The following is a 12,986-nucleotide window of genomic DNA, read 5'->3' on the forward strand; positions in this document are numbered from 1 at the left end:
CTGAGGCCCAGACTCTGTCTAGAGAAGGCAAGAATAAAGGAGGAATGAAATTTTCACCTAACTCTGAGTGAACCTCTCTTATTTGTGGTATAGGTCTCAACATGTGCCGGCGGTAGTGGCTTGTTAGCTTACCCAGTGTTTGGGGTTCATAGTTAATAACACTGCTTGACAAGCTTGGGTGAGAATGGCATTGCCTTTTTGCCAGCCTCAGTGGACGTCAGCACAATTTTTGCCCGTCAATGATTCCTCTGCCTGCGGGGCTGGGATGATACTGAATTGGAAGGCAGGGGGCAGGGGTGGATCATTGCAAGCGAAGGCATCGGCAGCCCATGCCTCCCTGGACCAAATGCAAAGATTTGCCAAGTTGTGTCGTGTGTGGCATTCTTTTGGCAGTGGAAACAGCTCTTAATTATAGCGCTTTGGTTCTAATTAGCAGTCATTGCCCCAGCCTCATGTGATTAAGCAGTCCAAGGGACAATTCCTAATCACACAGTGCAGGGAATCGAATTGCAGGGACTCTTTGAGGCACGTTGTGTTTCATGATGTCTTTGCCTTGGCTCATGTTTTGCAGAAAACTCCAGGTACGTGGAAATGAAATCTCTGGACGTGACATCACCAGAATACACTGAAGCGGAGCTGAAACAGCCCCTTTCTTTGCCTTCCTGGGAACCAGAGGATGTGTTCAGCGAACTTAGCATTCCTCTAGGTAGGTGAGATACACAGTCCTTCCTGAAGTACAGCTCCAGGAAATGAAAGTCCCACAGCAACATCTAAGAGCTTGAGAGGGCTTTTTATCATTTTGTTGCCGTTGTCATTTTTAACGTATGATGCAATAACCTAGATTTGCACGGTACAACTTTAAAGTTTCTTGCAACTTCTGTCTCCCATAGTAGACCAGATACTCGAGGGGATCAGACCTGGAACAGCACTGCCCTGGGACCCAGAGGCCTGTTTTCTGTCAGAGAATGCTTTATTCTTGACGACACAGAGCCTTTAACTCCAGCCCCTTTTCAGGCAGGAAAGCAGAGGTCCAACAGCCTCTATAAAGTCAACAGAAAGAACCTCTTCTGCTACTTCTCATCGCCCCAGCCTTTCCTTGCCCTGGTCCTTCCCAGAACAAGGCTACATCTTTTCTCTTTAAAGGACCAGCTTTTCTGAGGCGATGATGCTGAATAGACTGTTGGGGCAGAGCCTGGGTAATTGAGAGAGGGAGCACAGAACAGAGAGACCCGGGTCCCATCCTTCCTATTCTATGTGTGGGTCACCCTGTGCCCTCAGACAGGTCATACCCCTTCCTGGGCCTTAGTTTCCTCATCTGTAGTATGGAGTTGGACCAGATCAGTATTTTTTCAAGGGTGGAAGTGTTGGGGGTGGGACAGGGAGGGAGTTTACTAACAGAATCACCTATGACACATTTCCAAAGTAGAGAGCTAAGCAGAATCTCAGGGCAGGGAGTAGAGGTACTTTAAGAAAGTTTCCTGGGAGATTCTGACACCACCATTAACCCAGCGACTCCCACCCCAGCCTACGTCATCTTTGAGTCTTTGCGTTAGCTCTGCAAAGTTGGAAAGCAGCGAGATAAAGCAGTAGTAGCAACTGCTCAGGAGCGCTTGGGGAAGTGTCACAAGGAAGCATGAGAAGCATCGGTCATCTGATGACTGACGACCATGTGTCTGCTCATCCCGGGAGGGGCTAGTCAGCGTGGAGCTCACCCTTTCCTTCCAAGTTTTTCTTTTCTTTGTGCTCCTTTTTTAAAAAAAATCTGTTACTATTTCTTTCCTCCAAGTGTGCCATTTTTGTAGAGTCAGATTTGGAGAGCAAACTTCCTTTTTTTGTTTTTTTAAGGGATAAATTGGCTGCATAGCATTTCCCAAGACAAAAACTAACAAAAAAAAAAAAAAAAAGAAGAAGAAGAAGAAGAAAGAAAGAAATACTGACCTTAGAATGAACTGAGATGACCCTGGGTGTTTTAACTCTGGAAAACAGTTGCAAAGGCTGCCTCGCAGTAGCAGGGAGGGGTCCCTCATGCATTCATTCAGTGAGCAGATACTTACTGGATAACATGGTGCCCTGCTAGGCACTCTGGAGGAACCAAGAAATAGAACACAAGTTTCTTGTCATCAAAGAACTTGGAATCTAATTGAGACAAGCAAAAAGTAAGAATCAATTCTGCTACCTTGTAATTTGTGTCTTTATTACTGTTTTTCATTACCGAAACTGTGAAAGTTTATGGTAACAAATTCCAAAAAATAAGAACCATATAAGCTCAATATTAAAGGTCTTATCTCTTTCTTCCAGTTTCTCCCTAGCCTCCGGAGGTAGCCACTGTCAGGCCCACAGATAGTTTTTCTTCTACAAAAATAGGATCACACGATACATATAATGTACTGCAATTTGCTTTTTTCGCTTAACAGCACATCTTAGAGATCTTTTCATGTCAGCACATAGAGAGCGCATTCTTTTTAACCACTGCAAATGTTCCAGCTTAAAAGCTATGCCATAAATTACTGATCCTTCCCTCTACTGGTTAACATTTAGATTGTCTTCTTTTTCTTTTCCATTATGAAAGTGCTATAATAGCTAAGCTTTTATTGGTGACATTCACCATTCCTATTACTTTGCATGTATTATCTTATTTAACCCTCTCAAAACACTTAAGAGGGAGGTGTTATTTTTATCCCTATTTTACAGATAAGAAATCTGAGATGCAGAGTCACAAAGCTAATGGCTGGCAAAGACCAGAGTCAGGATTCGAACCCTAGTTGTCTGAGTCTAGAGCGGTGTTCCTACCCTCTATCTCTGCTGCCTTCCAGACATGCCTGTTCAGTTACCTTTGTGTGCGTTCCAGTGTTTCCGTGGGACAGCGTCCTAGCGGGGAGGGTTGTGGATTTGCATTTTAAAGTTTCATAATTATTACTAAATTACACTCCAAAAAGATGATCTCAGTTTTCATTGCTGCCTTGAGTGAGATTTCCCATTCTCCACCTCCTTGCCAACACTAGAGGTTAGCAGTTTTTAATCTTTGCCAACCTGTTAGTAGGAAAACGGTATCTCATTTTGTTTTTTAAAAACAGCTGTGTTGAGGTGTAATTGATGTACAATGAAGTGCACATATTTAAAGTGGACAGTTTGAGAAGTTCTGACCTACGTATATACCTGTGGGACCATCACCACAATCAAGATAATGAACATGTTCATCACCCCCCAGAAGTCCTCAGTCTCCTTTGTAATCTCTCCCTCCACATTCTGGTTTTCGTCCACCTGTTGATGGACATTTGGGTTGTTTTCTGTTCCAGGCTTTTACAGATTGTACTTGTTTGTAGTCTTCAGTTAGCTTTGAGACCCATTATCTCATTGGTCCCCTGGGGAGGAGTGTGGTACTATTTTCTGCATTTGACAGGTGGGAAAACTGAAGTCCAGAGACTTACCCAAGAGGACACGACAAGGTCAGGTTAGAACTCAGGATTTCTGATCTCAGACCACTCTGCCAGATCTCCCGTTCCTCCAATTCAGGCAGCAGCACAGTGTAGGAGTGGCAATTTTTGTGCAGAAGTTAAGAGCACAGACTAGGGAATCTGATTCCCTGGGTTTAAATTCCCTCTCTACTACTTGTTGGCTGGATGACAAAGAGCAACTTATTTAAACTCTCTGCTTGGATTTCTTCATCTGTCTATCAGGGATAGTAATAGAAGACTACTAGGTAGAGTTATTTTGAGGATTAAATGAACAAATACGTACAAGGTCTTAGCACATAGTACTTATTAAGTACTTCCTGCAGTAGGAAGTACTTAATAAGTGTTGTCTATTGTTAATATTCATTCATGAGACCTACTATGCATTCTCTCCCTGGGGCTTCTAACCCTTCACCCACCCTCCAGGACTGGTCACTACTGGCAAAGAAACTTCTAGGGAGGTGAGAGACAATTTTTAGCCTTTGTCCCTGTGGAGAGCAGGGAGGTGAAATGAGGGGTGCCAAGGACTGGGGCACCCCACTGGGAAGAAAGGGAGGCCAGTCCCATTGCTCAGGGACTGAGGGTGGGAACGGTTGGGGAAGGGCACTGGCCGTGTGACGCAGGCCAGCTCTCCGTGACCTCAGCCAGCGCCAGCCTGCCCAGGCCTGCTCTCACCCGGACCAAACAGCGTCGCCTACAAAGCACGAATCCCTCCTCCATCCATCCCAGGCTTTACTAGGATGACAGGGTTATAATTACCCATGCCAGGAGCTATTATTAGAAGGCAAATGCAGCTTTAATGATCGCAATAGAGGCTGGAAAATGGGAGGACCGGGTAGCTCCAGAACACGTCGGGGCCATAGCAGTGTTTCTTGATGCTGCCGCTTCATGTCCCCCTCTCATTCCAGAGGCGTCCTGGGGGGTGGTGTGGGCATTTTTATTCTGGGGTGAGTTGCCAGCCCTTTGGGGATCCTCCCTGCCCAGACTTCTCTTCCCCCAGTGCAGTCTTGTGGCTGCCTGGTACTGCCCAAACCCACTGGGCGGGGACCGGGGAAGAAAGTTGCTGCCAAACTGCAGGGCCGGGTTCTCCAGACGGCCTTGGGGAAAGGTTGGAGGGCAGGTGAGAAGGTTAACACTTAGGCAGTTGGCTTCTGTGAAGAAATGTTTAACATGTGTCAAACCAATATTTTTGGAGCACCAAGCAAAATGATAGGTGCTTCCCTATAACACCATTGTGGTATTATTCCTATTTTACAGATGAGGAAACTAATCTCAGAGAGGTTAGTGTGCCTGAGGTCACACAGCGTAAGTCAAAGAGCTAGGTCTGACTCTAAGTCCCATGTTCTCTCCACTACGGCGTGGCTTCCAAGTTCTTTTTATCTGGCAGTAGAGCCTTTGTTCTAATGAAATCTCACCCAGAACCTCACAGATGGCAGCTACACCGCTCTGGTGGGAAGGGGCTGCAGCTGCCAGCTCGGTCCCTACTTCAGGCTCTGGGGTAGCTCCTGGGGCAGCTACACCCCTTCTGGGGGTCCCAGGACAGAGCTGGGGAGGCCTCAGCCGGGTCTTCAGTGAAAACCCCAGGGCTACTTTCCTGATACTCCACAGGTGCCTCTGCTGTGTCTGGGAAGGGACAGAGGGTGTGGCTCTGAGCAAAGCCCTGGGGGGGGCATCTCCGCTCCCAGCGGCCTGTAGCGTGTGGGCCTCGGCTCCCTCGGAGCAGCGGCCAGCGGAAAACTACTTTGCAGAGACAGAGGAAGGAGGCCGGGCCTTGCCGACTGCGCCCTTGCCAGCAACGGCCGGGAGCCAGGGCCTGCTGGCGAGGCGGAGGGGAGAACTGGCCACCGGCAGGCCGAGCTGGGGCCACTCTTCGGTCCTCTGTCTGCAGAGAGGAAGGGAAGGACCCTCAGCCTCCCTCTGGGCAGCTGCGCCCGAGGGAGGCCCCTCACAGCTGCCGGCTCGGCTGGAGCATGCTACGTGGCAGCTGGAGAAAACCGGGCTGCGGAGGCCGCCCGGGCCCCAGACCACAGCCCAGCCACCAGTCGGGCTGCTGCAGGCTCGGGCAGGCCCCCTGGCTCCCGCCCTCCCTCAGAGCTGCCCTTTACGCTGATAAGTAGCTTTTTTTTTAAATGGAAAAAGAAAAGTTCTAATTTCAAGGCCAGGCTGCTTCTCTGTGACAGGGTCTTCTAGGCACTTAGCTCAGTGTCCCAGGGGTGGGAGGAGGAAAGTGAAGAAAGAGGAACTGGATTTGTGGTCAGTCGTGCAGTGCCTTGCAGGGGCCACCGTCCCATGTCCCTCCCTGTGAGAAGTTGGTGTCCCCCCCTACCCCCCCCACCCCCGACACACACACCTGTGCCGCCCTGGGCCCCTTCTCTCCTACCCAGTATGGCCAGATCTCCGGCCATTTCCCACCTCCAGCGGAGCAGAGGGAAGCAGCCCAGCCCAGCCCAGCTGCCGTGCTCCTGCTCGCAGGCAGGGACCGCCTGGCCTGCAGGCGGGATCCGGGTGTTCCGAGTGTCAGCCCCTCTAGTTTAGTTGCATGGTGGGCCCTGCTTTTCACAGCCCTCACACCCCTGTGCTTTGGCCGGAGCTGCACAGTCAGCTGTCCACTACGCAGGGCTTGTGTTCTTCCTAACTCCACCTGTGGGTGAGGAAACTGAGCCCAGGAGTGGTTCAGCTGAGCCTCCCAGGTTACGTAGGTTCTTAACATCTGCCCTAGACCCTCTCAGACCTGGGCTCTTTCTGCTCTGCTGACCCACCATGTCTTCAAGAGGAGAACCGTGACCCCCAAAACACCTTCATGGAGGCTGGGCAGCCACCATCCCTTCAAAGATGAATCCTCTGGTTGTGACATTGTCACTTCTCTATGGCTGTGGGGCCATTGTTTCCTTCCCTTGGAATCAAAAGGCCTCCCAGAATTCTGGGACTTATATTTAATAAATCTCAAATGAAATGCTATTAATTGGTTTATATCTGATGACTCAGATATAGAGCCTGGAGGAAGGTAGAAGAAAGTTTATGATATACTATTACCTGAAAAAGGGGGATACAGAATTGCATTTAGGGTATGATTAAAACTGCCACAAAAAAGCCCTACATATAGATAAATTGTGTGGAATAAATATTTGGATTGGAGTGACCCCAGATGATTTTTTTCCCCCTCACTTTTATTTATTTTAAATTTTCTCTTTAATGAACATTATTCTAAAATAAACAAAAATGAGAGAATTCTTCCAGAGTCCTGGTCACAGTAGCTGCAGAGAGAGGTACAATGTGGAGAAATGAAATCCAACGAGTGAAAAGTCAGAGATGTCAGGACCCTCCTCCTTTTCCTGGAAGCAGGCTGACCGAGGGAGGCCTGGCCCCGGATTCCCAGAGGCCAGTGCAGAGTATTTGATTGCCGGGTACTCACCACACTGCGAGGAGACGCCCCTGCTTTCACAAGCACTTGTGAATGACGTAGGCGCTAGTCTCTTTGTGACTGTTTTGCAGATGAGGAAACTGAGGCTCGGAGAAGCTAGGTAACCAGCCAAAGTCAACAGCAAGTGAGGGGTGGAGCTCATGGCTCCCATTTCCACCTGGCGGCCTCCCACGCCTTCCTAACGCCTGCCTGTCTGTCCCCATCCTTCCCCAGGGGTGGAGTTCGTGGTTCCCAGAACTGGGTTTTATTGCAAGCTGTGTGGGCTGTTCTACACGAGCGAGGAGATGGCGAAGGTGAGCCACTGCCGCAGTGCTGTCCACTACAGGAACTTACAGGTAACCACCGGCCTGCCTTACCCAGCACCCCCTGGGGTCCCCTGTCTCCACACCCAGGCCAGGCCTCCGATCCTAGCTCCCACCTTCAGGGCCTACCCCAGGCGCAGGCTACCTGGCATTCCCCGAGCACACCAAGCTGTTTCCTGCCTGTGGGTTTCTATCTCCTTCCACCACACGGAGAACTCCTGCTCTTCCCGTGGACTTGCTCCACATGGTGGCCGCTTCCCATGTGCTCCCCGAGCGTCTGTTTGGGTTGGGTTTGTTAACTTCTGCCACTCCCTTTATACTGTGAGTACTTGAGTTAGGCCGGGCTTCACCTGGCCCATGGTTGGGGCTGACCCCTTCCCACAAAGCCTGGATGTTGCAGATGCAGATATTTCTCTGTCTCTTTCCCCCTGTGCAGTATCCCTGTTGGTTAGAATAAAAACCACTATTATGTTCTATTTAAGTGTTCCTCCATACAGCAGATATTTATCACAGGCAGACTATGTACCAGACACTGTTCTAGACACTGAGGATACAACAGCAGCAACAATGAGGCAAACAAAACCCCTGTCCTCACGGAGTTTCCATTCTAATGTAGGAAATGAGCAATAAATAAAATAATTGATAAAGTGTATGAAAAGGTGACACATAAAAATACTCTGTATACCATATTTCATCCAATCTAAGGTGCCATCATTTGTGAGACACACCACTATTTTTTGATACCAGCAAGAAAAAAGAAGTTGCAAATGAAACGGTGAGACTCCATCAACTGAGAAATGCGTTTTGATTCAGAGATGTTAATGTGTGAAAAAAATGTATCTTAAATGGATGAAATATAATATGTTCTATAATATGTACCTAACTAATATATAGTATATTAGAATGTGGTTTTCATAATTAACTTCTGGTATAGGCTGGGTTTTAGCAACTTAACAGAGGGCTTCGTATATCAGACGCCCAGGGGTAAGTATCTCACTGAGGACTCCTCTTGTTTTTACTGTAAGGAATCAGCCTCAACTCAAGAGGTCCTCATCAGGGCTGTTCCCTGGTCCCAGGCCAGGCATTACTGTTACCATTAAATTGTTAAAGAGTAACCAATCTAGTGGTTCTTAACCAGGGATGTGAACCAGAATCACTTGGCCAGTGTTGCTAAAATATATGTACTAGGACAGATATTGGGAGGGGGGTTGCAGGAATGTGTAATTTGAGAAGGTTCTCCAAATGATTTAAATATGCACTCCTAGTTAAGAAACTCAGGTCTAGACTAACTCTTTTGTTTTATGATTGAGGAAACTGAGGCCCGGAGAAGCTATGTGATTTGTCCAAGCCACGCAGATAGTGAGTTACTGGACCTAGGATCAGATCACCTGATTCTTAATCACTTTCCTCTTTTTACTCTACTAAGCTCATCTTGGAAACTGAGACCCACAATGTCATGGCCTGGGTCACCATCTGCAAGGGACTGTCATTGGCTGTGCCCAAACTCAGGTCATTTAAGCCTCTTGATTTCCCTCCGGAGAGCAGCTGCTCTGTGAGCGAGGCAGCCACAGGGCCTGGGACTGGGCAGTGAAGACCTGACTTGGCCAGAGCAGGGGATTTAGACTGCGCTCCACAGAGCCAGCTGAGGGCAGTCGTCTATCGTCTAGCCCGAGGACATAATCATCCCCTTCCCCACCAAGATGAAGTCCACAGAAGGCAGGGCCAGAAGGGGTCTTGGAGGTCATCTGGTCCTGATTTTCCCAAACCTTGGTCTGCGCACCAGCTGGAATCTCTTTGAAATGCAGCTTCCTGGATGCCACTCTATGCTTGCTTACTCATTCTCATAGGGCTGGATCTGAGAATATACAATGTAAACAGTCTTTCCAGTAGGTTCTAATGCCTCGGTGTGAGAACCTTTTATCTTATCCAGCAGTCCTGGTGGGATCCTGCAGCCCCCAAAGAGCCCACACAGCTTAAGGTCACCCAGGGAGTTAGGAAGAGTTCACACTTGCCAGGGCCTCTAATTCTAACCCATGTATTTTCTCCAGGCAGCGGACTGCACTGTGTTCTGGGCCTCTGGGCCAACCCCCTGGGCAGACTCCCCTCCCGGCAGCAGGCCGGAGCCATTCCTGCGGTCCCCAGGCACACTAGGGGCAGACATTAGCTAAGCCTGTCACGCTGGCCAACTGCAGTTTATGTTTACCTGTGCACCTGTCGGGGAGCTGGGCTCCTCCACCACAGGCTTCCCAGATAGGATTTCTGTCAGTGGCCTTGACTGAATGACTCTGTCCACACAGCTTGGCTCACCCTGCCCCAAGAAGCAGGTGCTGGCTGACACCTAAGTCAGGCAACTTTTAAACTTAGCACCCACCAGGAGGCCTCAAGGATGGGATCGTGGATGACTCTTCCAGGCAGGGAGCAGGTGGAAGGAGCCTCCGTTCTCTCCTAGCAACCCCTGCTGTGCCCTGCTGCTGTCATGGCTCCGCAAGAACCCACCCGGAGTGATCCGGGACAACAGGTGGAGTCAGCGCTAGCTAGGAAAACGGGACGCCTGCTTGGCCCCAGACCCAGAGAGGAACATGCCCACATGCAGGGTACTCATCCACTCACTTTCCCCAGCACACGGTTTCCCTCCCCGAGCCCCTGTCAGCAGCCTTGCCCCCTGGCACCCACGGTTTGCCCCTCTCCCGGTCAGCCTGTCCCCATCCTGGAAAGCCAACCACAGTCTCTTCTAGGAGAGAGCAGGCAGACCCAGCTGTCCTACGCACATCCTCTCCTCTGGCCCTCAGAATCATGCAGGAGGGGGGTTGAGGAAGGCACTGTCCCCCTTTTTAGGATTAGGAGTCTGTGGCCGGGAGAAGAAGGGTGACTCTCCCCAAATCATGTGGCTGGCGGTGCGGATGAGAGAGGCCGACATTACTGAGTGTTTGTTCTGTGCCAGGCTCTCTGATAAACACTGTGTGTTGCCTCTCTTAACTTCACGGCAACCTTACCCCTAGTTACTGTTATCACCCTCACTGGACAGATGTCAGAGTGTTTGATATCCTGCCTGCTGAGAGCTAGGATTTGAACCCAGGTCATCTGACAGCAGAGCCCACACACTTAACCACTGTGCTGGACCTAGCCTTTCTGACTCCTAACACAGTGCTCTGTGCACTGTCCTTGCTGCCCCGGCACAGTCTGTGCCCCAGCTGGAATCCCAGCGGGGGCCACAGGCCTTTGCCCACCCTGTCTCACCGCGTTGACTCCGGACAGCCCGCACGGCCCGCCCTGGCTCACTGTATTTTGCTGAGGCCAGTCGGGCAGTGAGTGTTCGGGGGCCATGTGGAGGCTGCCCCCAACTGTAGAACAGACAGGCCATTTTAAAATCCATCCAAAGACCTCCAGACCTCTCCACCTGCCAGCTTGCCCTGGCAGGAAACAGGCTGTTGAGAGTCTTGGATGTCAGGCTGTGGTTTCTGTCTTGCACAATTGCTGTAGGCCGGTGCTTGCCTTCCCCGCCTTCCAGCCTCCCTCCTTCTGCCTTTTACATGTGGACATGCTGCCTGGAGCCTGGGTTCTTTCTGGAAAACAGAGTTGTTGTGAGGATTAAATGAATTTAAGTCAAGCAGTTTGACTTCAAGTCAAGCAGTTAGAACAGTGCTCGGCACCAGATAAGGGCTTTGGAAGTGTTTGCTGTTGTATCTGTACTTTCTAGTTTTTCTAAAAGAGATGCCTATTCTGTGTAAACTACCATAATGAGGGTCTTAGCTTGGGTTCTGTAGCCCCAGGGGGACCCAGATGGCAGGAGAGGGGACCGAGACACGTCCCCTCCTCTCCTGCCGGGTCACCACTCACACGTCCGTTCCTGCACTTCCCCTCTCTTCCCACACAGAAGTACTTGTCCCAGCTGGCTGAGGAGGGCCTCAGGGAGACCGAGGGGGCGGGCAGCCCGAGGCCCGAGGACGGCGGGATTGTGCCACGCTTCGAAAGGAGAAAGCTCTGATGCTGCTGCTGCTGCTGCTGGAAGGTGGGAGACGGAGGCCTGCCCAAGTGGGGCCTTCCTGACCGCTGGGACAGGACTAAAGCCCGAGAGGAAGGAAAGCCAGGCAGGTCATGTTGCTTGGGTTTGTTCCCAGAGACTCATTAAAATGCCCCCGAAGTGTCTCCAGGAGCCAAGTCACCGTGGCGTGTCCAGCCGCTGAGGGTCACCAACTCTCCCTGTTGACTTTTGTTTCTCTCAAGTGATCTTTCAATTTGCTCCTCTCCCTCTCTTCCTCTCCCTCCCTCCCTCCCTCCTCTGTGCCAAGGATCATTTCCTTTTCATAAAATCCAACTTCTCAGGGATTTTTCACAGTGTTCAAATTCTTGCTAGGGTATAACAGGTCAGGCCAGGCTGAGTCATGCAGGGAAACGGTTTAATGGAAACTCCTGGGTCGAGTGAACCCCTTCAGGGAATCTGCACGGTGTCCCTGCCTGGCGTCCCGTGCGTCCCGCAGGGAGAGCGGGGTTGCTGAGTGGGGTCCTGCAGCCCCGGAGAGAGGACATCATAGACAATCAGTTGGCAGAAGCTGCGAGTGGCTTCATTAACCTCTTTCTCCAGCCGGACTGCCTTTTTGAAAAGCCCCTGTCTTTGGTAACTCTTTCATCCTCTCAACTATTCCACAAGTCTGCCAGATTTATGCCTTAAAGTAAAATTAAATGAATTTTATGGGGAAAGAAAAGAGCCCTTCGTTTTGGAAGTTCTAAGTTTCCTCTAAACCTGTCTCCCTCCTCTTGATTTCAGGAGCTGTCAGGCTTTGTTCCGTTCTGGGCAATGAATTTGGTATAGATTCGTTTTAATTAAAAATGAAAACGGAAGCATCTTCTCCCTCCAGCTAAAACAGCAGTTGGCGTGGCCTTAGGTCGAGGGCTGGCCTCCCTGCAGTGGGTGGCACTGGCTCGAGAGGCGCAGTAACATGGAAGCAGCATCTGTCCCTGACTCACCCCTGGTGCCTGCACTCTGGGGCACAGCAGCCTCACAGTGGGATGGTTTTTAGATGGCCCTGCAGTAGGGGAAGGAGCTAAGGAAAGAGAAGGCTGCAGGGCCGAAGAGCAGCGTTTGCGGTTTTCCAGTGGTTTATGGGGGGCCCTTTCCAACCGGGCAGAGGTTGAGGGCTCCCAGGGTTTGACCGAACGCATGTGCAGACTTTGATGTCAAGATGTTATGAAGAACAGAACCCTTGTTCCCAGCGCTCCTTCTGGTACTGGAGGTCAGTGGTGCCCTCCCCCTGAAGGGCTGTGGGCTCTCTTGCCGGACAGTCCATCGGAAGGGTTTGGGACAAGGGTGCTGGGGGAAATGAGGCTCTGCCACCGCTACGCAGCTGCGCCCAGGAAGGTCAGAAGGGAGCCTGGGGCTGTTTACATGAGCTGAGCTACTCCCCCGAAGGTGCCTTCCCTGGCTTCGGCTTCACCTGTGAAAAATAAAACAAGGAAGATGGGTCACTCTCCCCTGGGCAGTTCCTGTCCTTTCTATTCCTGACTGCGGGCAGGTCCACCGAGAAGGGATTGTGTGTGGGTTTTTTGTTTTCATTTTTCTTTTTATGGTAGGTCAAAGTATACTGCTCATTCTTTCCTCTGCACTAAGGGAAGAAGGGTGGAGAGATTATCTAGCTCAATAGGGATGTTTTATATCAGGAAACTGAAGCACAGAAAGGAAACAAATGTAGAACGTAGAAAGATCACATGGAAACCTTGAGGCGTACGGTCACGGGCAAAGAGAGAACTGTGGGACCCTGGGAGAGATAAGAGTTAAGGCACCAGAGCGAAAAAGACCAGTTTGGACAGGCGTGG

At 50.4% G+C, this 12,986-nt stretch overlaps 1 protein-coding gene across 1 annotated transcript in view; it reads left to right on the top strand.

Annotated features, from left to right (window-relative positions):
- RBM20 (RNA binding motif protein 20) overlaps positions 1-11,160 on the top strand; it is a 168,072-nt gene extending 156,912 nt beyond the window's left edge. The window contains exons 12-14 of the mRNA XM_069460844.1: positions 572-706; positions 7,087-7,208; positions 11,050-11,160. Coding sequence (XP_069316945.1) covers positions 572-706; positions 7,087-7,208; positions 11,050-11,160 — 368 coding nt within the window. The remainder of the gene's footprint in view (positions 1-571; positions 707-7,086; positions 7,209-11,049) is intronic.
- The last annotated feature ends 1,826 nt before the right edge of the window (positions 11,161-12,986 follow it).

This window comes from Eulemur rufifrons, chromosome 28, assembly GCF_041146395.1.
Source record: "Eulemur rufifrons isolate Redbay chromosome 28, OSU_ERuf_1, whole genome shotgun sequence".
Taxonomy (NCBI): Eukaryota; Metazoa; Chordata; class Mammalia; order Primates; family Lemuridae; genus Eulemur; species Eulemur rufifrons.